The sequence below is a fragment of the Triticum aestivum genome, chromosome 5D, assembly GCF_018294505.1.
Source record: "Triticum aestivum cultivar Chinese Spring chromosome 5D, IWGSC CS RefSeq v2.1, whole genome shotgun sequence".
Classification (NCBI taxonomy): Eukaryota; Viridiplantae; Streptophyta; class Magnoliopsida; order Poales; family Poaceae; genus Triticum; species Triticum aestivum.
The window spans coordinates 111,940,341-111,967,443 of record NC_057808.1 but is presented as its reverse complement, the minus strand read 5'-3'; the positions used below and the strand labels follow the sequence as shown (position 1 = coordinate 111,967,443).

Here is a 27,103-nt window from a genome sequence, read left to right as displayed (position 1 = left end):
GCTCAAAATATTATTTATCTCTATTTCAAAATCGAGCTCTGGCACCTCTACAAATCCCTGCTTCCCTTTGCGAAGGGCCTATCTATTTACTTTTATGTTGAGTCATCATCCTCTTATTAAAAAGCACCAGTTGGAGCACCGCTGTCATTTACATGCATTACTATTAGTTTACATTGAGTATAACTGTGACTGGATCTCTTTTACCATGAATTACAATGTTTAGTCAGTCCTTGATCTTCACAAGTGCTCTGCATTTATGTTTAGCGGTCTCAGAAAGGGCTAGCGAGATACCATCTTGTTATATCATATTATGATTGTTTTGAGAAAGTGTTGTCCTCCGAGATTTATTATTATTGCTTGCTAGTTGATTATGCCATTGATATGAGTAAACATGAGACCTCAATGTTATTGTGAATATGGTTAATTCATAATCTTTGCTGAAAACCTGAATGCTGGCTTTAGATATTTACAACAAGAGCAAACAGAGTTTGTAAAAGTTTTTCTTTATCACTTTCAGTTTGTCAACTGAATTGCTTGAGGACAAACAAAGGTTTAAGCTTGGGGGAGTTGATACGTCTCCAACGTATCTACTTTTCCAAACACTTTTGCCCTTGTTTTGGACTCTAACTTGCATGATTTTAATGGAACTAACCCGGACTGACGATGTTTTCAGCAGAGTTGCCATGGTGTTATTTTTGTGCAGAAATAAAAGTTCTCGGAATGACCTGAAACTTCACGGAGAATATTTTTGGAATATATAAAAAAATGTTGGCGAAAGAATCAACACCAGGGGGCCCACACCCTGTCCACAAGGGTGGGGGCGTGCCCCCCTGCATCTGGGCCCCCTGAGGCTCCACCGACCTCAACTCCAACTCTATATATTCACGTTCGGGGAGAAAAAAATCAGAGAGAAGGATTCATCGCGTTTTACGATATGGAGCCGCCGCCAAGCCCTAATCTCTCTCGGGAGGGCTGATCTGGAGTCCGTTCGGGGCTCCGGAGAGGGGAATCCGTCGCCGTCGTCATCATCAACCATCGTCCATCACCAATTTCATGATGCTCACCGCCGTGCGTGAGTAATTCCATCGTAGGCTTGCTGGACGGTGATGGGTTGGATGAGATTTACCATGTAATCGAGTTAGTTTTGTTAGGGTTTGATCCCTAGTATCCATTATGTTCTGAGATTGATGTTGCTATGACTTTGCTATGCTTAATGCTTGTCACTAGGGCCCGAGTGCCATGATTTCAGATCTGAACCTATTATGTTTTCATGAATATATGTGAGTTCTTGATCCTATCTTGCAAATCAATAGTCACCTACTATGTGTTATGATCCGGTAACCCCGAAGTGACAATAATCGAGACCACTCCCGGTGATGACCGTAGTTTGAGGAGTTCATGTATTCACTAAGTGTTAATGCTTTGGTCCGGCACTCTATTAAAAGTAGGCCTTAATATCCCTTAGTTTCCAATAGGACCCCGCTGCCACGGGGGTTTAGGACAAAAGATGACATGCAAGTTCTTTTCCATAAGCACGTATGACTATATTCGGAATACATGCCTACATTACATTGATGAACTGGAGCTAGTTCTGTGTCACCCTATGTTATAACTGTTGCATGAGGAATCGCATCTAACATAATTATCCATCATTGATCCATTGCCTACGAGCTTTTCACATATTGATCTTTGCGTAGTTACTTTTCCGTTGCCACTGTTACGATTGCTACAAAAACTGCTACTGTTACTTTTGCTACCGTTACCGTTACTTCCATACTACTTTGCTACTAAATACTTTGCTGCAGATATTAAGTCTTTCAGGTGTGGTTGAATTGACAACTCAACTGCTAATACTTGAGAATATTCTTTGGCTCCCCTTGTGTCGAATCAATAAATTTGGGTTGAATACTCTACCCTCGAAAACTGTTGCGATCCCCTATACTTGTGGGTTATCACGTCCCTCGAACTCTTGATCCAGTAGAGGGACGAGGGAGAGTTCCGTCAGCACGACGGCATGGTGACGGTGATGGTGATGTGATCCGCACAGGGCTTCGCCTAAGCACTACAACGCTATGACCGGAGGAGTAAACTGTGGAGGGGGGCACCGCACACGGCTAAGAGAACAATTGATGTGCCTTTGGGGTTCCCCCGCCACCGTATATAAAGGAGAGGGGAGGAGGTGGCCGTCCATGAGGAGGCGCGCCAGGGGGGGAGTCCTACTAGGACTCCACTCCTAGTAGGATTCGCCCCCCTTCCTTTCAACGGAGAGGGGGAAAGAGGAAAGATAGGAGAGGGCGAAGGAAAGGGGGGCCGCGCCCCCACCCCTTGTCCAATTCGGATTGGGCAGGGGGGGCGCCACCTCTTGTGGCCTGCCCCGTCCTCTCCACTATGGCCCATGAGGCCCATTGACTTTCCCGGGGGATTCCGATAACCTCCCGGTACTCCGATAAATCCCCGAACCTCTTCGGAACCATTGCGGTGTTCGTATATAACCTTCCAATATATCAATCTTTACCTCTCGACCATTTCGAGACTCCTCCTCATGTCCGTGATCTCATCCGGACTCCGGACAAACTTCGGTCACCAAAACACATACTCATAATACAAATCGTCATCGAACGTTAAGCGTGCGGACCCTACGGGTTCGAGAACTTTGTAGACATGACCGAGACACATCTCCGGTCAATAACCAATAGCGAAACCTAGATGCTCATATTGGTTCCTACATATTCTACGAAGATCTTTATTGGTCAAACCGCAATAACAACATACGTTAGTCCTTTTGTCATCGGTATGTTACTTGCCCAAGATTCGATCGTCGGTATCATTATACCTAGTTCACTCTCGTTACCGGCAAGTCTCTTTACTCGTTCCGTAATGCATCATCCCGTAACTAACTCATTAGTCACATTGCTTGCAAGGCTTATAGTGATGTGCATTACTGAGAGGGCCCAGAGATACCTCTCCGATACTCGGAGTGACAAATCCTAATCTTGATCTATGCCAACCCAACAAACACCTTCGGAGAAACCTGTAGAGCATCTTTATAATCACCCAGTTACGTTGTGACGTTTGATAGCACATAAGGTGTTCCTCCGGTATTCGGGAGTTGCATAATCTCATAGTCAGAGGAATATGTATAAGTCATGAAGAAAGCAATAGCAATAAAACTTAATGATCATTATGCTAAGCTAACAGATGGGTCTTGTCCATAACATCATTCTCCTAATGATGTGATCTCCTTCATCAAATGAAAACACATGTCTATGGTCAGGAAACTTAACCATCTTTGATTAACGAGCTAGTCAAGTAGAGGCATACTAGGGACACTTTGTTTTGTCTATGTATTCACACATGTATCAAGTTTCCGGTTAATACAATTCTAGCACGAATAATAAACATTTATCATGATATAAGGAAATATAAATAACAACTTTATTATTGCCTCTAGGGCATATTTCCTTCAGTCTCCCACTTGCACTAGAGTCAATAATCTAGTTCACATCGCCATGTGATTTAACACCAATAGTTCACATCACCATGTGATTAACACCCATAGTTCACGTCGCCATGTGACCAATACCCAAAGGGTTTACTAGAGTCAGTAATCTAGTTCACATCGCCATGTGATTAACACCCAAAGAGTACTAAGGTGTGATCATGTTTTGCTTGCGAGAGAGGTTTAGTCAACGGGTCTGCCATATTCAAATCCGTATGTATTTTGCAAATTTCTTTGTCTACAATGCTCTGCATGGAGCTACTCTAGCTAAATGCTCCCACTTTTAATATGTATCCAGATCGAGACTCAGAGTCATCCAGATTGGTGTCAAAGCTTGCATCGACATAACTCTTTACGACGAACTCTTTATCACCTCCATAACCAAGAAATATTTCCTTAGTCCTCTAAGGATAATTTTGACCGCTGTCCAGTGATCTACTCCTAGATCACAATTGTATTCCCTTGCCAAACTGCTAAGGTATCCAATAGGTCTTGTACATAGCATGGCATACTTTATAGAACCTATGGCTGACGCATAGGGAATGACTTTCATTCTCTCTCTATCTTCTTCCGTGGTCGGGCTTTGAGTCTTACTCAACTTCACACCTTGCAACACAGGCAAGAACCCTTTCATTGACTAATCCATTTTGAACTTCTTCAAAATCTTGTCAAGGTATGTGCTTTGTGAAAGTCTTATCAAGTGTCTCGATCTATCCCTATAGATCTTGATGCCCAATATATAAGTAGCTTTACCGAGGTCTTTCATTGAAAAATTCTTATTCAAGTATCCTTTTATGCTATCCAGGAATTCTATATCATTTCCAATCAACAATATGTCATCCACATATAATATCAGAAATGCTACAGAGCTCCCACTCACTTTCTTGTAAATACAGGCTTCACCATAAGTCTGTATAAAACCATATGCTTTGATCACCTTATCAAAGCATATATTCCAACTCTGAGATGCTTGCACCAGTCCATAGATGGATTCCTGTAGTTTGCATACTTTGTTAGCACCTTTAGGATCGACAAAACCTTCTGGTTGCATCACATACAACTCTTCTTTAATAAATCCATTAAGGAATGCAGCTTTGACATCTATTTGCCAGATTTCATAAAATGCGGCAATTGCTAACATGATTCGGACAGAATTTAAGCATTGCTACGGGTGAGAAGGTCTCATCGTAGTCAACTCCTTGAAATTGTCAAAAAACTTTCGCAATAAGTCGAGCTTTGTAGACAGTAACATTACCATCAGCGTCAATCTTGTTCTTGAAGATCCATTTATTCTCTATGGCTTGCCGATCATCGGGCAAGTCAACCAAAGTCCACACTTTGTTCTCATACATGGATCCCATCTCAGATTTCATGGCCTCAAGCCATTTCGCAGAATCTGGGCTCATCATCGCTTCCTCATAGTTCGTAGGTTCGTCATGGTCTAGTAACATGACTTCCAGAACAGGATTTCCGTACCACTCTGGTGCGGAACGTACTCTGTTTGACCTACGAGGTTTGGTAGTAACTTGATCTGAAGTTTCATGATCATCATCATTAACTTCCTCACTAATTGGTGTAGGAATCACTGGAACTGATTTCTGTGATGAACTACTTTCCAATTCGGGAGAAGGTACAATTACCTCATCAAGTTCTACTTTCCTCCCACTCACTTCTTTTGAGAGAAACTCCTTCTCTAGAAAGGATCCATTCTTAGCAACGAATATTTTGTCTTCGGATCCGTGATAGGTGTACCCAACAGTTTCCTTTGGATATCCTATGAAGACACATTTCTTCGATTTGGGTTCGAGCTTATCAGGTTGAAGCTTTTTCACATAAGCATCGTAGCCCCAAACTTTAAGAAACGACAGCTTAGGTTTCTTGCCAAACCACAGTTCATATGGTGTCGTCTCAACGGATTTAGATGGTGCCCTATTTAACGTGAATGCAGCTGTCTCTAATGCATAACCCCAAAACGATAATGGTAAATCGGTAAGAGACATCATAAATCGCACCATATCTAATAAAGTACGGTTACGACGTTCAGACACGCCATTACGCTGTGGTGTTTCAGGTGGCGTGAGTTGTGAAACTATTCCACATTGTTTTTAAATGAAGGCCAAACTCGTAACTCAAATATTCGCCTCCGCGATCAGATCGTGGAAACTTTATTTTTTTGTTACGATGATTCTCAACTTCACTCTGAAATTCTTTGACTTCTTAAATGTTTCAGACTTGTGTTTCATTAAGTAGATATACCCATATCTGCTCAAATCATCTGTGAAGGTCAGAAAATAACGATACCCGCCGCGAGCATCAACACTCATCGGACCGCATACATCGATATGTATTATTTCCAATAAGTCAGTGGCTCGCTCCATTGTTCCAGAGAACGGAGTTTTTAGCCATCTTGCCCATGAGGCATGGTTCGCGAGCACCAAATGATTCGTAATCAAGTGATTCCAAAAGTCCATCCGCATGGAGTTTCTTCATGCGCTTTACATCAATATGACCTAAACGGCAGTGCCACTAGTATGTTGCACTATCATTATCAACTTTGCATCTTTTGGCATCAATATTATGAATATGTCTATCACTACGATCGAGATCCAATAAACCATTCACCTTGGGTGTATGACCACATAAGGTTTTATTCATGTAAACAGAATAACAATTATTTTTTGACTTAAATAAATAACCGTATTGCAATAAACATGATCCAATCATATTCATGCTCAACGCAAACACCAAATAACATTTATTTTAGGTTGTACACTATTGTCGAAGGTAAAGGGAGTGTGCGATGGTAATCTTATCAACCTTGGAATCACTTCCAACACACATCGTCACCTCGCCCTCAACTAATATCTGTACATTTGCAACTCCTCTTTCGAGTTACAAATCTTTGCAACTGAACCAGTATCAAATACCCTGGGGTTACTATGAACACTAGTAAAGTACACATCAATAACATGTATATTAAATATACCTTTTTTCACTTTACCATCCTTCTTATCCGCCAAATATTTGGGGTAGTTCCGCTTCTAGTAACCATTCCCTTTGCAGTAGAAGCACTCAATTTCAGGCTTAGGTCTAGCTTTGGGTTTCTTCATGGGAGTGGCAACTTGCTTGCCGTTCTTTCTTGAAGTTCCCTTTCTTTTCCTTTGCCCCTTTTCTTGAAACTAGTGGTCTTGTTAACCATCAACACTTGATGCTCTTTCTTGATTTCTACCTTCGTCGATTTTAGCATCGCAAAGAGTTCGGGAATCGTTTTCGTCATCCCTTGCATATTATAGTTCATCACGAAGTTCTAGTAACTTGGTGATAGTGACTAGAGAACTCTGTCAATCACTATCTTATCTGGAAGATTAACTCCCACTTGTTTCAAGCGATTGTAGTACTCAGAACATTCTGAGCATATGCTCACTGGTTGAGCTATTCTCCTCCATCTTGTAGGCAAAGTACTTGTCAAAAGTCTCATACATTTCGACTCGGGCATGAGTCTGAAATACCAATTTTAGCTCTTGGAACATCTTATATGCTCCGTGGCGTTCAAAACATTTTTGAAGTCTCGGTTCTAAGCCGTAAAGCATGGGCACTAAACTATCAAGTAGTCATCATACCGAGTTTGTCAAACGTTCATAACGTCTTCATCTGCTTTTTCCTATCCAACGGCTCAAGTAGTATGGGTGCACCCATATGTTCTCGGTGACAATGTACCTCATACATCATACCTCTAACAGGGCAAAATACGGAAACTGAAGCACCCTAGCAGCCATCAACTTGGGAGTTCCCGGACCAATGATGGTCATCTCATCTCTTTGTTTCTTCATCTACAGTCTAGTTGGGAAACTTCCATCGTCTTGATTTTCTTGGTTATCAAGTGTTCACACGACTCGTAATGTCACCATTATGTCATGAGCACCTGTCGGAATACACTGCCGGCTGCACCATGGAAGTTCTGCATCGGAAGAGGATCATGACGGGGAAGAGCGCTTGTGAGTTGTGAGTGTAACCCCTCGTGTCGTGTGTGTGTGCACGCGCGCGCGCGTCTACCTCATGTTGTGTGTGTGCGCGTTTATATACAGCGCAACATTAGCACAAGATCATGTGGTTGCACTGGGGATTTCTCAGTTAGATGCTCCAGTATGGTGTATGAACATCTGTGTTTATACTATGATAAAAACAATTATCACGTGGTTGCATTGGGACGTGCCGCCTTTCTAATATGTGTATGTATGAGCATGCGTGTTTGTGTTGCGTTAAAAAAGGTGTCGCCTCTCTATCATGTCTTGTGTGGCCGTATGCATGGCTAATCGAACGCACTTAACGTTTATCGGTTGGGCAAATCGATCTAGTTAGAGGTGACCACCTAGATTGCCACGTTATAGGATGACAGGGGCCGGGAGCATGGCCCCGGGCCGTACGAGTTTAGATCAAACACCGTTTAATCAACACAAGTGGTCATCCATGCTGAACACGTTTGATCAAAATGCTTCACATTCAGTTCCAAAAGAAAAAAATTGCTTCACATTCCGATGCCCAGCTCCCAACCTTAGCTGCCACCAAGGATCTTCTCCTCACCACTGCATCGGTCTCACCCCCCCCCCCCCCCCCCCCTCCCCCCCGCGCGGCAATCTTATCGACGGCAAGAGTGGGACTGTCTATTTCGTTTTTTCTTTCCTTAGGTTTTGTTTCTCTGACTGCATCGATGTGGTGGTGGCAGTGATGGAGTGTTCAAATAAAGTCTCTCCCATCTTTTTCAACCTCGATGACGTTCGATCCGGCGTCGACGAAGGGCTTGTGAGAGTTCGTGTCTCAAGTCTGTTGGCTTTCTTCCTATCTTGGCGGTCTGTGCGTCTATCAAGAAGAGCAATTGGACTATTATTGATGTGACGACTTAGACATATTCTTCTATGTTGTATTGTGACATGGTCTAATTTTTTCAACTCTCTGGACCGGTGGTGATGGATTGCAAATGTGTACTGTGTGGGATGATGCTTTAACCAATATTTCTTGAATGACTTCTAAATCTCGTTTCATACGGTGAGTGGTTATTGCGGTCTTTAAAGCCGGGTATGGCGAGGACATTTGCATCTGTAATTTTTCTTAAATGTTGGTTCAGTATAATTTTCAATCTTCGACCGACGGTGATCGATCGGAGAAAGAAAAAGGCTAGTATAATTTTATATTTTGTTGATCGTTATGTGCCCTTTCATTGTACTGTCTGTTTTCTTATGTCTTCATATCTAAATATCATACTTCACATTTGAATCACGTAACATGAATTTATGGACGGAAGAAACGAACATGTACCACGTAATTTAGCGTTGCTTCCAGAGAAAACAAGAAGATAAGCCTTCCAATAGTTTCAGAGGATAGATCTCTACAGGTTAAATTTTTATTTCCAATGGCAAGTTCATTCTGGAATTAAGTAAGTTCATGTGCGCTACTAATAAATGAGTTGGATGGGATTGTTCCAGGCCTCAACCAAGCTGGCTCGGCATTTCTGTAGCTCATCAAAAGACACGCCGTACCGTCATTGATGACCACAGTGTTTGATTGATGGATTACATGCACAATCAGTCTCAAACACTATTACTAGAGGAATGTCAGTGTTGAATGCCATTCCGCAAAAAAAAAGTCAGTGTTGAATGCCAAGAGGACAAAGCTTGAATGCCAGCTGTATCCAACGTAGCCACATACATCAGATTAGGACGGCCGTGGTATTAACAGCACAGCCAGGAAACAAAATGATTAACAAAATTAACCAAAAAAATAAGTTTTAAAACCACATCTTAGCTAGCAACAGCTAAGACCATCTCCAACAGCTGCCCCAAAAATTTGGTGTCCTAAGGGCATTTCTAACCGATCCCCAATATGGCCATAAGGAGTAAAATTTTCGGTTTACTCCCTTACAACGGACCTAGCCAATCCCCTAAAAACGTTAATGGAGTATAATTTTTACTCCAACTCCCTGTTCCCCTCAAGATTTTCCTAAATATACTCTATCGTGCGGCCGCCGAGTAAAACTCCCTCTCGCCCTCCCGCCCCGCACTGCCTCCCGCCCCCGCCACTGATGACCTCCGAGCCGGCCGGAATGGATAGCCAATCCCCCCCCCCCACTTACCCCGCCGGCACCTGCGCCGGCTTTTCGCTGCTGGTGCCGAGAAAAAGCTTGGGGATGACAAAGAACCACCGGGTCCAAGCTCCACCTCCAACCACGCCAATGGTGTCCGGGGTGGCCATCGTGTCTCCGGCAACGGCACGCCGCCCTCCCGCCGCACCTACCGGAGGCAAACAGGCTTGAAAGCCGCCGCCGCGCGGCGGCGGCGGCGCTTGCCGAGGCGGCCGCCAAGAAGAAGATGAAGAATGCGGCGGGGCCTCGTCCAAAGCCTACGCCTCGTGCGGCAACTCCGGCTGCCCCGCAGACTAAGGCATAGCCTAGTGGTGGGAAGGGGCTGATGCCTTCCCACCCACCCAGGTTCAAGGCATGGTACTTGCAATTTAGGTTTGTTGCACCAATTATACTGTAAGGGGTTCCCTTACAGTCTTTCTGTTAAAAAAAAAGTCCGGCTGCCCCTACGGCGACTGCTCCGGCGCGAGCGGCGGCCGCAGCCGGCAACAAAAAACGCGGCCGCCAAGTGCTCGATGAAATGCCAAGAAGGTAAAAACAAAACTTTGCGTCCTGTTGGTATTCGATAGTGATTGTTCGTGATCGGTAGTGATTGTTTATAGTGCTTGCTTTGACATTGTAGAGCGGAGATGAACACGGCCGAATTCCTCGCATCGTTGGAGTTCTCGGCCACCACTGGGATGACTCGTTTTGGGATCATTCGGCCACCCAAGACACGGAGGAGGCCGAGGAGGAGGTCCAAGAGGTGGTGGCCGAGGAGGAGGTGGTGGAGGTGATCGAAGCTTTATGTTATGTTATGACGGTTATTGCTATCCATGCTTTAATTTGAATGATTTTAAGATATGTATTATTTAGAGATTGTGTTTGTGCGGCTAGTATACAAAACGGTCACAAATTTGATTTTACTCCGCTAACTATAGGGGATTGGCTAGATATGACCACCGTTAATGGAGTAAAATTTTACTCCATTAACTTCACTCCAACTTTTACTCCACTAACTTTTAGGAGATCGATTAGAAGTGCTCTAAAAATGATTTTAGGTGAGGAGAGAAATGTTTTTAAAAAAAAATTGCTGCTTTCGCAGCAGCCCTAAAATTTGAAACATGAACTAAGAAGTAAGAATGGCTGTGGAGCCTAATACTTCAAAAACTGCAATGTCGCTTTTCCTTTAGAACGTCGGTGTCGGGTAGATATCGGCAAAAGATTAGAAAAGTCGGTAACTCGTGATAGTGATAGATACTTTCTTTTTCTGGTTTCTTGTTGGTTTGTCGCTCGCGGCAACTTGAGAAATTTTCAACTGGGAAGTGATATGGAACTCCAGTAGGTTTCAGCATTGAGAAGGAAAGTCATGCCTAGCAATTCGGTTAATGGAGTTCCGATTCACCGACAGAGAACACGAATTTCTTCTTGTTATTTTTCTTTCTACGGGAATTAATGTCGCGGGACTTCGGAGTCATATATATCCGGGAGACAATTAAATTTATCGTCTTGAAATTTTGTTTCCACACAATGTATCAGCAATTGTGTACTTCATTATTACCTCATTACATGGAATGATCACTGAGCCCGCCGTTTGGGATTAGCACAGAGAAGCTCGCTCTATTTTCCTTTCCGTACTTCCATGCTACAAGCCGTTTGAAAATCAAAGTAAATTTATGAAGAAGCTGATCCACATATTTCGTATGGCCACAAATTCATAGTAGTGAGGATATGGATGCCTGGTTTCAACCACATCTGAAAAGCTAACTAACCTGAGAACAACATCGGGCAACCTAGCAAGCTGGCAATGTCGGCCAAGTAGGATGGGACCTCTAAGGCAAAGCAGCAGCAACACATTGACCGAGTTTCGGAGCATGTTAGTCACGAAAACGGTTACCTGTAGCTGTAGGGTTAGCATATGTTGCTGTCATACTCTTCATCAGAATGTCAACAGCAGCACGGTGTGTGTTCCTACTGGGTGCCAGGTGCTGCCCAGAGCATGCAATGACGCTTGAGAAAGTTTCAACTCCATGTTGAGTTCTTAACAGCACGACTAGAAATTGATCAGGGCGGGCTGGCAGAGGCGGCCGAACGCCGCCCAGTCAGAAAAATGTGGTTTCATGTCATGTTCTTCTTTCGTGTGATAGGGAGTCCTGAAACTCGTCGTCACCAGTAGCTGTGACCGAAAGGAAGGAGCCTAATCAATGGCCTCTCGATGCAAAAGCAGAATAATAGTACCCCACGGAAGAAAAGAAAAAGGATTTCGCTACAAACAAACGTCAGCTTTTTTTACCATAGCAAATTGAATGTTTCTTATGACAAATTAAATTGTTGCTACGATGGCAATTTTCTTTAGTAACGATGACAAATACATGCCATGTTCAGTTTCACTGACAGGATTTTCTATGTTTGCTAAAGAAAATCCTAAATAATAAGTTTCACACATCAGGTGCGTTGCAGTCCGGTCCCGACATTTTTCGATGACAATTCCAGTCAACAAGGATGGCAAATTCCAACGACACACGGCAAGTTTCTGTCAAAAATAAACTAAAGTTGCTATCCTCGCGTCATTAAACTTGCCATAAAAAATGTTTGGAATTGCCATGTGCTCATACCTGACATGTGACACTTATCAGGGTTCAAGAAAATTGCCATCCTCGCAACAACTTCATTTGCCATAAAAACATTCGATTTGCCATGGTTAAAAAACTGATGTCAGATTCTTTTAACATTTCTTAAGAAAAAACAGAGTAATAGTAACATCTGACAGGAACATTTGGTACCATACTGCGTATAGGCATGACCACCTGAGACCCTATCGATTAACACCTAGCCGTAACCAGCCTGCAGAAATCCAGTAACTGGTAAACATTGCAACAGGATACTCTGTAAACTGACACTGGAGCAGCTCATCTTTTAGAGGATTTAAAACCAGTGAACATGCCAGAAAAGAAGGTAATAAAAAAAAAGCTTTGCAAATTTTGTTTCATCAAGCGCTAAACAAGTACATGCAGCCCAAAACAGAAGCGAATGTCATCTACACCACACGGTCTAGAGTTCCAACACCATAAAACTGAATGTGATTGATACATTTCTGTCACGCGGCCAAGGCACCATCACCAGCAAAGAGCACACACACTATGACGATAGACTAAATCACCAGAGGCAGCAAGAAGTACAAAAATAACCTGATTTCATTGGCTACGAATACCCTATGATGATCACGTTTCTTTCATAACAGACTGCTTGCTTCTCCGCTGGTGCACGTCCCAGTTAAATATCCGAGCAATTGTAACCTGACAAAGAATTGAGTTTAGCAATACTGAGCGTGAGATGATGGTGAGTAGTCAAACCAGTCATGGCCATTTTACCTGAGTTATCGTTTGCTGGTCCCGTAAGAAATGAAGATCGCCAACAAGGACTTCCAAACTGGCCCTCGCATTTTCCAAGTTACTTTTCAAGAGCTCATTGGCCTGCAAAACTCCCAAAAATTAAGGGGGAAACTAAAAATCGAAGGACAGGAATAGGACAATGCTTAAAACTATACCTCGTCACAGGAGTATTCCAGCATCACATTTGCACCCAACCATAGGCACACTGAGTCAGAGTCCTCAATTTTAGCACGCGAATAGATTCCCTCGGATAATTCAAAATCAGCTATGAGTGCCTGCATTAAATATATCAAAGACACAGATAGTTAACTACTTAACTTTCACTTGAATGATTCCATTCAGGACAAGCGTTCAGCATGGTTACAGTTTCAAGACATTATCAAGTTTGAACTGTTTCATTTTCAAAAGATGAGTTTAACAGATGTTAGTAACTAGCAAATGCATAATAACAAAATGGACTAAAAAAGTATAATGCGATCTGTATTTCACATTTTGGAGATAACTGAAACAGGTAAAAATGAATAATGACCTACCATATTAAACTAAGGTAATGAAGTGTTAGCAGCAAACTGTTAAGAAACATGCAAACGGTCAAACTTGACATTTTACAGGTTAAAGTGATAAGGTAATGTAACTACAACCTTCAGCAGTAAAATCATGGTTCATGGTATTCAAAGTAAGAAATATACATTAATTTAAATCATTAGGCTGGGCAAAAGGGGAAAATTCAATGCACAGAAATAGAAAAGGTAAACCGAAAAAGGAGCGGAGTTAAAGGAAATTATACAAACCTCACCCAAAGCTTTTTTAGCTTTCAATGTCGCAACAATATCCAAGCACTTCTCTATATCAGGAATTTTCGCCTGTAATAAGAACAGCTGGCTAAAATAAGTTTATAAAGTATATGCTAAAACTAGCATGTATCAATGATAACTGCTAATAGAAGTTAGCATGGTGCTAAGTTAGGTCAATGATCAAGAGTTGACTCCATGTAAGCTTTGACATTTTTTACAGCACTAATTCTCAATCTTTTATCAGTATTAACTAGAGAACAATTGTGCTGTGGAACACTCAAATTATAATTCAAAAGCACAAAGAACATCGTCAAAGAAGTACATATAAGCAATTAAGCAAACTTCCACTCAAAAGTCATATTTGATCCTAGCTTGCCTCCGTAAATCTAAGAAGAAAAGTATGAGCACCTGAAGTTCTCTTTGTTGTGCTAAAAGTTTCATCTCCACCATTTTGTACTGCTGCAGCCTAAAAAAATTAAGAGACGGGTTACATTTCTCTAAAGCAGAACCAAGTATCAAAAAACAACCAGGTAAAAAGTGTAATGTACATATGTAGGGACAAACAAGATTTTTGCCAAAAGTTGCTGGAGAAATTATATTGAATTGCTCTTATTCGGATAAATATCAAACTGTGGTGCATAAAATCAGTTACAGCTGCCTACCAACTAGAAGTGAAGCTGAAGGCAAGAACATACATCATAGTTTTCAAAAGAAATACTAGAGACCATATAATATAAACCACAAAGGAACGACAAAATCAGTCATTATGGAATGGCAGGTTCAAATATAATGGAAGGAACAGTGACTTTATTTGCAGGAACTGTCAACCCAGATGAATGTTGGAATATTCAGTATATGTGCGTGTGGCTTACAACATTTATTTTACTGCTATTTTATCTCCTGGAAAGTGTAGATGTGGAATTGAAAGCAGCATATACATGTACGGTGTACATGGAAACTTGGACGGAAATTAGTCTGAGGAAGCCGGTGCTTCATGCTGGAAGTACAGTACACGTGTACTGGAAATTAAACTTTGTTTATCTAACCCGGGCACCGCATGATAGGAATGACCAGGTTGTCCATAATTTGGCAATATGGATTGTTTAAAATCCTGCAGATTTGAACTGGAATTTATTCAAATCCGGCGCATGACTCACACGTGCGTGATGAGACCTTATTACAGATTAAGTTGAGACTCCTATTTGATTACTAATGATCGTGGTTGGTTGTGCTAATCTGGAGTCTTTGTTTAAACAGATTGATTATCTGGAAGCTTATCTGTATACGGTTTAAACTAAACCGGAATAACGTTATATATATATTGGTCTCTACCCTCTGGCCTCAGTACCATGTGAGCGGCACCATGGATTAGGTAGGGTGAGGAACAGAGGGTAGGCCGTAAATTCAACAATGAATTTGGTCGAATATGCAAGATCTCATAATAAGCAGTTCATTCGACATGTGAATGAACCGTATCCCATGATTGAGTGGACATTAAACCTCTCTCGCGTGGCTTGCACAGCTTATGGCAGAGTTTGCCTCTTTGCAGCCGCAATGAATTAGGAGTTCAACACAGTGTATAGTTTGGACTAATAATCTAAGATGCTCATCCACAAGTAGGCAATAGAGACTGAAAACTTGCAGAGATCCAATCCAAGCAGGGGCCACATAAGCACAGCACCAGTCGCAAAACCCTACTCCCAACGACCACTCCAATCTGTGAGCTAGTCTGGCAACCAAACAAGTGGTGGAAGCAGCACCGACCCCTACAAGGATCTAACGTGTAGAGGAGCTTTGCTGAGATGGATCAAAGGTACTCATATTGGATGTAGTATAAGATCTTATATTATGGAACGGATGGAGTACACGGTAAGGACGCCGGGAGGACCTCCAAATCAACGCGAATCGTCCCACGTCTGAGACGATTTCCGGATCAAGGGCGAGCCGATGGCCACCCACTCAGCTCCCGAATCCACCAAACAGGTGGAGGGCACATCGCGAGAAGCAGCCAAAGGATCTAGCTTCCCTCCCAGTTGCAGCGGCAGCCGGACCAGGACCCCGGAACACCGCGAGAACCCAAAGCCGGCAGGTTCTTCGGGTTGGATGCATGGGGACGAAGGTAGGGTGTAGGGGAGGGGAGCGGGGCGGAGCAGTGGTTACCTTTCTTGGAGGAAGGCGAGGGCGGAGTTGACCTCGAGCCCGGCCTGCCGGAGGTAGGTCTCGACATCCTCGACGAAGGAAGCCGCCGGGATTCCCCGCCGCTCCGCCACTCCCTGCGGCGTAGATACCGCCACCGCCGACGAGGAGGTGGCCGCCGCCATGAGAGAGAGAGAGAGAGAGAGAGAGAGAGAGAGAGAGAGGAGACGAGGAGAGAAGGCCCAGCCGAAGAGAGGAGGGGGAGAAAGTGCCCAAGCCAGGCCCAAATGAGGAGAAGCTGGGCAACTGTTAGGTGGGGTCCACCTCGCTCTCGGCAAAGAAATTTTGGGTTTACGGACCGGCCTGGTTGGTTGCCCCCGGCCCAATTAGGATGACATGAGAATAATTCATTTTTTTGCAGGGGCATGAGAACAATTAGCTGTTCTAAAAAAATGAGAATGATTAGAAATCTTCCGTTGTCAGAACACCTAATGGCATCAAAAGACCCAAGCGCTAAGCAATGGGTATTCGGCATGATGGATATTCTACCTCATGCGAGCTTCATCAAACTTGTTGTTATCTATGGGCTATCTTGAAGGCGAGGAAAAAAAGCTACTCCCTCCGTTCCATTCTCGGCGATTTTTAATCACAAAGGGAGTATTCATGAAGCAATTTTTCAAAGTTCACTCTCGGCGAACCTTTTCGGGGTAGGTACATCTCTGAGCTCGAATGCATCACAAAGGCTACTATTGTTGTCGTGCTCGTTACTCTCGAGAGTGGAAGCCTCCATTGGTAGGCCACGTGAAGATCAATGTCAATGGTGAAGTGCCCCACAATGGAAATTCTGGGGAAGCGGGTGCAGTATGTCGTGACCAGGATATGCATTATCCAGGGTCATCTTCGATTGTATTCCCAGAGGTTACATACCCGCCTTCTCTTGCCTTAGCATGCCGATAAGCACAAGCTCTTGCAGAAGATCTTTCACTTTCCAAGGTTTTTATCGCAATTGGCCGCAAAACTATCATGTAGAACACCAGGGCTTCGTAGTCTCTTTGGCTCTACCATTAAGGAGGTTATACATAAAAAAGAAAAGATTATTAGCTGGTTCTTTTGTTTTGTGGGTCAAAAGTCAAACATGGAGGCTCGTAACCTAGAGTTTACTCATTCCCTTGATCCGGGTCGCCACATGTAGCTTGGCACTCCTCATGATCCATTATGTATCCGTACAAACATATGTTATGATCAATGTAATCTTAGCAACCCCCTAAAAAGGTAATCTTCCAGCACCCGAGTGAAGAAATCTCTCAAAAAATAATTGCCCCAGTAAAGAACAAGGTACGTACAAGCAAACGCCATAGCTCTTCATGGAAACCACCTCAAGCTGACTTTGCCAAATTCAATGTTAATGGAGGCGTCTCACGTGTTGAGCTGCCAGCTAAATCCCACGTTGAGGGAGGCATCTCACATGTTGAGCTGCTGTCGGCGTTTGTCACAATCGGGATTGGCATGTTTTTTGGAGCTTCTTTCATTGTGATTCCGAGAAACTGATCTTGCCACCTTAGAGGATGTTGGCGTGCCACGAGGCCCTGGCGCTTGTTGAAGATCTCTAGTCGGAAAGGCTTCATATTGCATTTGACCGCAAGCATATCGTGGACAACATCCGACCCATACATGGAGGCTAATATAGGTGGATCATCAAAAAAATTACAAAAAAGAAGTCATATTTTGGTAGCTACAACTTTGTCTTTCAATGGCGCGCTTCAAACCTTGAAGCTCACAATAGTTTTCTCACTGTTTAGATTAGGGTCACCATCTTTTGCTAAGAGAGCCCCGTGACCTCTTCTGTATTCCTATAACTATCAACATCCATGTGCGTGTCTGCAGACATGTTTGTTGTCCGCTCCCGTCCACCCTATATGATGTTCCAATTCTTGTTGTGTCAACCACAACTTGATGATGAGATGTGTCTTTGACTGGAAGAAGGAAATAAAGGATATATCATGATACTTCCTCTCATTTCCTACCCTAACCCTAGGCGGTTAGGCAAACTTTCCCCTCCTGACTTCACCGGCAAGCCCGTGGATTCGCATCCCCTCTACCTGCCGCTCCGGTGGTCGGTGGTGGGGATGAGAATCCCGGTGCCTCTGCTCCGGTTAGTCGTTTAGGTCAGAGTTTTTTAGTCCTCGCAGGTGCGGTGCTCGGACAGATGATGACGCTTCTTCTTCAGGTTTGTCTTCCGGGCTTTGATCCTCCTCGGGTTCGTTCGTTGGGACATAGTTGACGGAGCTCCGGCGTAGGTTCCTACCGTCTCCTTGGGGAGGTGAGGTTAGAGTTTCTCGTCACGTGGCGAGATTTGGGGTCAGATGCTTCGGATCTATGCAAAGGTTCAACAACAATGACTACGGCTCAGGAAGCTGGTCCTTAGGGGCACGTGCACGAAGAATTCTCGGCTATCATCGACAGGGCCAAGCCGGCTCTAGTAGGGGAGTGGCGATAGCGACGCGCGGTAGCTTGTTCTGGCAACAATTTTGGCAACAGTAGTGGCCGTTCTGTGGTACGGAATCTCAATGTAATTTTTCATTATGTTTGAGATGCTTTGTACTTCCGATGAATTTTTATAATAGATTTGATCCTTTCGGCAAAAAATTGTGACTTGATGAAATGCTTAGGTGGACGATCACCCTCCTAGACTTTTCAAAAAGAAACTTTGTGGATTTTTTCTAAAGAAAGAGAGGATTTTCATCCGGATGACTTACATTTCATTCACAAAAGGAACTCCTTTAGTTACCCGTAGCTAGATAATTTTTGTGCAATCCTGAATTTTGATGTTTGGAACTGGAGACATTTGTAGTCGAAAGTGTTTGAGAACTAGCACAATATCCATGCGTTACTAGAAAGTCATAAAAAAGATAAGGAGTTACCACTGACTTGGAGATTGTCAAAATACGATGGTGTCGTGTGATTGTTGAATGGTCCACGATTAAAAAGAGAGTGAAAATATAACGAGAGATCATGTTGTAGTCTATGAAGAGTCTCGAGCGACCATAGTAGGTCCTTTGCAAGATTCTATTGAGAAATAACATTTTGGATTTTGAAACATAGGAGAATGGACATGAGTAAGTTGAATGCACAATATCATGGGTTAGGTAGGAGGACAACATCTATCGCTGTGTTGAAATTGCAATTTGTTTGCCTTGAAACATAGGAGAATGGACATGAGTAAGTTGAATGCACAAGATCATGGGTTAGGTAGGAGGACAACATCTATCGCTGTGTTGAAATTGCAATTTGTTTGTCTTGAAACATAGGAGAATCTGACATTAGTAAGTTGAGCGCACAAGATCATGAGTTAGGTAGGAGGACAACATCTATCGCTGTGTTGAAATTGCAATTTGTTTGCCCTCTTGTGCTATGTATAAAACCAAAAGAATTGATTGGCCCGAGAAACTAAAATCAAGAGCGTGGTTTTGAGTTGGAGCCATGTAATTGCATTAATAATTCATGTTTCTACAAGAGTATTATTCTCACATTAGGGGGCAGTGTATTTGTTTATTTGGAATGGGTCTCACGTCTTATAAAAGTAACATTTGTTTATTTATGTCTTCACATGTGGGTAGAAATGCATTTGCTTATTTGTATGGCCCACATCTGAACTCACCAGCCACACCAACTCAAATCTTTGTAACTAGGAAAGATTACAAGCTCAAAAAGAAACTAACCACATCATGCAACCAACAATACTTACATATTAACCACATCCATGGTAAATGCAGAAACCCATGCGTAACTGGTTAGCGGTAATATGCCAAGACATAGTAGCAAGTATCAGGATCGTAACTGAACATTAACCGAAGCACCCAGGAGTTTTTTCATACAGGAAACCAGCTAACAACTCGTTCACAGCCAAAAAAGGCCTTCGCAACTAAATTTCCTCTTCATCTTCGCAACTCGTAGGGTTTACCTCACTGCTTTGGGTTCACTATGTCTGTCAGCAACTCATACAGGCTACTTGCTGTCAGCAACCCTGAGGTAGTTGAGCCGGTAGAGCTGGCCACCGGCATGGTACGCACAGCCGACCGTCTTCCCATCGCGGTTCCTTGTGATGGTGCAGCCATGGGGACTGAACGCGACACTGAAGCCGCTGTCGGTGAGCTGGGTCACTGAGATGATGTTCTCCGTGAGCCCTGGGACGTAGCTGACGCTGGGAATGGAGAGCTGGGTGGAGCTCAGAGACCCCTTCCCGCGCACCTGCAGCATCGCACCGGTGTGTGTCCGGACTTGGCGGCCTGGCTGGGTGGGGGTGAAGTTGCTCAGGAGGTGCAGGTTGCCGGTCATGTGTTCAGCAGCATTCGAGACGATGTACCAGGGAGCTGTTGTACTGATCAGACACAGGAGAAAACATTAGCGTTATTTCCCGCATTTGGAACTAAAACCACGACATTTATTTTGGAACGGAGGAAGTAGATGATTAAGGAGTCGATGAATACCAACCAAACGCTATAGGTAACCATCAGAGTAGCAAGACTATTTTTAAAATAACAAGTCAGTAGTAGAGTAACTAAATCATACTGTGAACAATTTGGACATAAGCTCTAAACAAGCACAGCTACAAATAATCAACTTTGTAACAAACTAGAAATTTATGGTATTGGTATAACCACTTTAATTTTACGCTAATTTTGCTTTATCCAATCATATTCCTATAGAGAGGCAAAAGGATACCAATACCCAAACCAAACAGCTACTACAAAGGTATACATGAAAGTAATAAAAAACCCAACTGATTTTAGGTTCATGTTTGAAATATTAGTTCTAAAACATGATGTCCACCACACACGCTGGTCATCTCGACATACATGCAGCGGAAAGCATACAAAGAACACACACATCTAATTGTCTGTTATACTGACCATTGCAAAAATACGAGTCAGATATGCAGTTTCTTATACTTCCATTTTTCCTTGCAAAGTTGCCAGTGCATATATTTGTAAAATCATATGCAGCATCACTTGTAAAAAATTATGCAGCTACCATGGCGAGTCTCTTAACATCTAGTATGTCACACATGAATTGGTAGATGAGCATGAAGAATTACTTCTTAAGTGATATATGCAGATGCCATTCTTTTTGTGCATGCATGGCAGCACTACCTTCAATTGGCATAGCTCATAAGGAATAAAGCACTTGACAGGTAGTATCATTTAACTGGAAATTCAGTGCTCCCATAATGGGCAACTGCGCTTTAGAGCACCCCCTATGAGGTAAGAGGGGGTCGGAGTGCAATGAATAGAGCTCAATAAACTAACAGTGTACCAGGATAACTTAATAAGGCAAGAAAACATAGTAAAGTAAAGCATTTGGTCAAGTAACTGTACCTACTGATGTCGAGAAAGTCTACTTCATACAGATTGCCTTTAACACGTCCTTTGCCAACTACTGTGCCATCAGGGCGCTTAAGAGAAAAGGCACTGCAATCCAGAGTGAGTGAAATTTCCTGATTGCTAAACTGGGCACCCGCCACCATGTTCACCGTGACCCCGGGAACATACCATACGTCATCGAGCTTGATCCCGTTGCAGTTCACAGATCCCCGTGCGCAGACTTGCATGGGCAGCCCTGTCCCAATGAGAACGGACCCAACGGTCACACACAGGCGTGAGGTCCAGAGTGAGTGAAATTTCCTGATTGCTAAACTGGGCACCCGCCACCATGTTCACCGTGACCCCGGGAACATACCATACGTCATCGAGCTTGATCCCGTTGCAGTTCACAGATCCCCGTGCGCAGACTTGCATGGGCAGCCCTGTCCCAATGAGAGAACGGACCCAACGGTCACACACAGGCGTGAGGTCCGTCAGCAGGTTCAGATTGCCAGTTATGTGGTGGCCATTCATGACGAAATACCAAACAGCAGCAGCCGCATTTGAACTGTCTTTGGCGGAGAGCTCATCACGGGGATCAAGAATGGAGGTCAGGGCAGCACTGTTCTTCTTCCTGAAAAATCGCAAGTCAATGCAGCAGCATAAATAAAAAAAGGCAAACATTGCAGGTGAATCAAAGCATCAGGATCAACTAGAGAGACCTAAGAATGGAAAGAGCACAAAACAAACTTTTTTATAGGCCATAACGAAATAACTAGCAGAAAAATAGTGTGCATGTCCAAACGCCTACAATCATCTGGCTCTTTCCTAAGAGAAACACTAAGCATGCAACAAGCAACCAAGCTATAATATTAACGGCAAAGAGCCAAAATCTGCACTCCATGACTACAAAGGGCGAATAGGTACATTTCAGAAGGAAGAAGAACCCGAGTGGGTTCCTATTGCCAAGGTCCACGATCCATCAAGGTGCAATTGCATAAAACCCAAAATATCAGCAGTTATGAGGTCCTAGGACGAGCACAGAACGCCAATGCAATGCACGGGGAGGTCAAAATAATAAGTAGCAAAGTAACTGCACCAGGAACATTTCGAAAGCAAGTACTAGTACACTAGTTCAACATGAAAAGGCTATGCCCCAAGTCCCCCAATCAACAAAATGCTTAAATGCTTCATCAATAGATAAAGGTGTGGAATTCTCCTATTGTACACAAACACGCTATATTTGTTTTTGAATCATCGGTTGAATACATGATAAACCGTCTACAAATTTTTCATTAATTCCTATTTGGCACAGCATTTGGTGATAGTATAAAAAGTCACCTCTTCATGTGGTCATTTCTATATAAAAAAGGGAAATCTTTCACTAGTAGATTCAACCTAAAACAGACATTCGTCTGTCAACCTAACAAGACACTAAATTTCCAAGGGCAATCCGTCAATTGTACACAAATCCACAACATTTTTCGAAACATTGGTTGGGTACACAGCAGATCATCTGCAAATTTCTCATTTCACAGCATTCAGGAGATTGAATCTATTAGACACATTTGGACCAACTCCATCCAACCCCAACAGGAGCCGAGAACCATAGCCATGGCATATTTCCTCTCGAATAAGCCGTCAAACCCTAGACAGCCCCAAAACCCCACCTTTATCTCATCAAAACGCGAGCAAACCAAAAGACAAGCCGCCGCGCTCGCCATCCCCGTCGACCTATTAGAAGCGTGCGCGTGCGTGCGTGTGGGTTATCACTTGGGGGAGCGTCGATGGTGTCTGCGTGCGTACCTGATGGCGTCGAGGAGGTCAGGGTCCTCGGTGGCGGGATCCACCTCGAGCGTCGTCAGCACCATCACCTTCTCCCCTTCCCCCTTCGTCGCCGTCGGCGTAGCCTCGCTCTTCCCCATTGGCGCGGTGGAGGCGAGGCGCTGGAGACTTCTAGAAGCAGGTGGAGTGGTGGAGGGCGGACGGGTTGTGGGGAGTGAGGATGTTTCTCCTTGGAAACCGTGCCTTTAAAATGGCCCGCGGAAGTGGGCCGGGCTGGACATGCCCGTAGCCATCGATGGTAAAGCTCACGAAGTCGCGAGGTTTTTTTTAGAGAAAGCTAACAAGGTTTCAAATTGGGTTGTTGTTGTTTTTTTAAAAAAAAAGTGTGATCCCCTCATCTTTAATCATGATAGTACAATGAATTTTTTTTTAGAAAAACAGTACAACGAATATCTCTACCTAATAATAAAACACGTAGGGTTTCTGCCCGTCCGTTGCGTCAATTTGCAAAAAAGCCCCTGCGTTTTCATGAAATCAACCTGCAGTCTAGATTTAAGTCACACCGAACCGTTATTTTACAGTTTTTCAAAAAAAAACCTGACTTTTTAGTTATTTCATCCGCGGATCATATTTAAGTCAAACAAATGCTTTTCTAAATCATCCATATCTTTTAAACCGTAACTCCGATTTAAACATATTATATATGAAATTTGATTAGAAAAATATGTAGAATATGAATATAAGATTATTTTAACCTGTTAAGTATTTATAAATATTATTTTGGAAGATATTTAATTCAAACAAATGGTTTTCTAAATTATACGTATCTTTTAAACCGTAACTCCGATTTTAATATGTTATATATGAAATTTGATTAGAAAAATGTGTGAAATCTGTATATGATGTTAATTTTACCTGTTAAATATTTTTTAAATATTATTTTGGAAGCAAACTTATAACTATAGCACACGATCCATTTTTTCTTTCATACAGGCGGCGATCCGGATTGCAAATAAACACCCACTATAATTATATAGGGAAAAGAAAACATCGAGAACTACACATGCATACCTCTGAATACGTCGAAGGAGAAAACAACAGATTTCTCATCGCGAGTGTGAGAGAAAGCAAGAGAGAGGGAGAGGGAGAGAGAGATGTCTTAGGATTAACCACATTCTAACACGTTTTGGTTTGTATGAACACTAACGCCACCGCCGGCGAGGGTGAGAAGGATAAGGGGCAACACAAATATGATGCGTCGCTAAAATAAAGGAGATGGACCTATTGTGGTCTTGAGTGATGGTTTTTCGGTTAAGAGTGTGTGTTGTGTTTTTTCTCCCGTTGCAACGCACGGGCTCTTTTGCTAGTATATATAAAATAACTATGGTTTCAAAATTTGTCTTTGCAGCCGATCTCATTAGCTCTTGCCACTCACGTAAAAAACCAACTATGGTTTTTAAGCTGGACTTCAGAAAGGCTTTCGACTCAGTGGCATGGCCTACCCTCGACAACCTTCCGCAGTTGGACCCAAAATATTCTCCACACAGGCAAAGCGGGCATTCTCCTGAATGGGATTCCGGGCAAATGGATTCAATGCAAAAATGGATTGAGACAAGGTGATCTGGTTTCTCCCTACCTCTTCCTTATCGTCGCCGACCTTCTTCAACAGCTCATCCTCCAGAACTCTGAACCTGCTCTCCACCACCCCATCTTCTCCCACCTGCCTCCCACTGTCCTCCAATACGCCGATGACACGCTCATCATTGCAGCCGCCTCTCCTGCCGCCGCCTCAACCCTTAAAGTAATCCTAAACAATTTCGCACACGCCACGGGCCTCGCCATCAACTTCTCCAAAACCACCTTAGCCACCCTACACACAGACGAATCCAAGACTGCTACCATCGCCCTCGCCATGGGGTGCTCATGCGCCTCCTTCCCGCAAACTTACCTCGGTCTTCCTCTCGCCCCGACCAAGCCTCTCACCAATGTCTTCAACCCTCTAATAGAACGAACTAGAAAATTACTTACCGGCTGGCATGCCAAACTTCTCGATAAAGGTGATCGGCTCATCCTCATCTCTGCAGTTTTGGACTCAATCCTCACCTATTTCATGTCTGTGTTTTGCATCCTAAAGAAAACAATCAAAACATTGGACTCTCTGAGAAGGGCTTTTTTTTGGGCAGGAGATGATGCTTGCTCAGGTGCTCAATGTCTTATTGCATGGAAAAATGTATGTTTACCAAAAAAATCGGTGGTTTAGGGCTCAAAAACCTGCATGTTCAAAACAACTGCCTCCTTATGAAATTTGCTGCCAAAGCACTCTCCACTGCACAAACACCGTGGCTAGAGTGGCTTCATCTCCAACACCCTAACGCTCTAGTCTCCTTGATACGTCTCCGTCGTATCTATAATTTTTGATTGTTTTATGCCAATATTATACAACTTTCATATACTTTTGGCAACTTTTTATACTATTTTTGGGACTAACATATTGATCTAGTGCCCAGTGCCAGTTCCTGTTTGTTGCATGTTTTTTGTTTCGCAGAAAACCCATATCAAACGGAGTCCAAACGGGATAAAAACTGACGAAGATTTTTTTGAAATATATGTGATTTTTAGGAAGAAGAATCAACGCGATACGATGCCCGAGGGGGCCACGAGGCAGGGGGCGTGCCCCAAGGGGTCAGGCGCGCCCTGGGCCCTCGTGGCCACCCCGTAAGGCGGTTAGTGCCCTTCTTTCGCCGCAAGAAAGCTAATATCGGGATAGAGATCGTGTCCAAAATTCAGCCCAATCGGAGTTACGGATCTCCGGGAATTTAAGAAACGGTGAAGGGGCAGAATTAGGAACGCAGAAACAGAGAGAGACAGAGAGACATGTCCAATCTCGGAGGGGCTCTCGCCCCTCCCATGCCATGGAGACCATGGACCAGAGGGGAAACCCTTCTCCCATCTAGGTATAAGGCCAAGGAAGAAGAAGAGGAAGGGGGGCTCTCTCCCCCTCTCTTCTGGTGGCGCCGGAACGCCGCCGGGGCCATCATCGTCACCGCAATCTACACCAACAACTTCACCGCCGTCATCACCAACTCTTCCCCCTCTATGCAGCGGTGTAACCCCTCTTCTACCCGCTGTAATCTCTACTTAAACATGGTGCTCAACACTATATATTATTTCCCAATGATGTATGGCTATCCTATGATGTTTGAGTAGATCCGCTTTGTCCTATGGATTAATTGATGATCGTGATTGGTTTGAGTTGCATGTTTTATAATTGGTACTGTCCTATGGTCCTCTCCGTGTCGCGCAAGCGTGAGGGATTCCCGCTGTAGGATGTTGCAATACGTTCATGATTCGCTTATAGTGGGTTGCTTGAGTGACAGAAGCATAAACCCGAGTAAGGGGGTTGTTGCGTATGGGATAAAGAGGACTTGATGCTTTAATGCTATGGTTGGGTTTTACCTTAATGATGTTTAGTAGTTGCGAATGCTTGCTAGAGTTCTAACCATAAGTGCATATGATCCAAGAAGAGAAAGTATGTTAGCTTATGCCTCTCCCTCAAATAAAATTGCAGTAATGGTTACAAGTCTAGTTATCGATTGCCTAGGGACAAATAACTTTCTTGTGACAACAAGCTCTCTACTAAAACTAACTTAGTTGTGTCTTTATCTAAACAGCCCCTAGTTTTTATTTACGCGCTCTTTATTATCTTGCAAACCTATCCAACAACACCTACAAAGCACTTCTAGTTTCATACTTGTTCTAGGTAAAGCGAACGTCAAGCGTGCGTAGAGTTGTATTGGTGGTCGATAGAACTTGAGGGAATATTTGTTCTACCTTTAGCTCCTCGTTGGGTTCGACACTCTTACTTATCCAAAGAGGCTACAATTGATCCCCTATACTTGTGGGTTATCAAGACCTTTTTCTGGCGCCGTTGCCGGGGAGCAATAGCGTGGGGTGAATATTCTCGTGTGTGCTTGTTTGCTTTATCACTAAGTAATTTTTATTTGCTGTTCTAAGTTGTTCTCTAT

General features: G+C 43.4%; 2 protein-coding genes across 2 annotated transcripts; both read right to left on the bottom strand.

Annotated features, from left to right (window-relative positions):
- Positions 1-12,570: 12,570 nt before the first annotated feature.
- Positions 12,571-16,204, bottom strand: LOC123119749 (probable prefoldin subunit 3). Its single transcript, XM_044539652.1, has 6 exons — positions 15,958-16,204; positions 14,206-14,263; positions 13,795-13,866; positions 13,159-13,278; positions 12,983-13,084; positions 12,571-12,907 (listed from the first exon to the last, which is right to left on the bottom strand). The coding sequence occupies exons 1-6, from the start codon at positions 16,116-16,118 to the stop codon at positions 12,833-12,835; spliced, it is 588 nt and encodes a 195-aa protein (XP_044395587.1). The 5' UTR covers positions 16,119-16,204; the 3' UTR covers positions 12,571-12,832.
- Positions 16,205-19,697: 3,493 nt separating this feature from the next.
- On the bottom strand, positions 19,698-23,392 carry LOC123119748 (uncharacterized). Its single transcript, XM_044539651.1, has 4 exons — positions 23,100-23,392; positions 21,670-21,927; positions 21,309-21,549; positions 19,698-20,311 (listed from the first exon to the last, which is right to left on the bottom strand). Exons 2-4 carry the CDS (start codon positions 21,677-21,679, stop codon positions 19,939-19,941), a joined length of 624 nt encoding a protein of 207 aa, XP_044395586.1. The 5' UTR covers positions 21,680-21,927; positions 23,100-23,392; the 3' UTR covers positions 19,698-19,938.
- Positions 23,393-27,103: the final 3,711 nt, after the last annotated feature.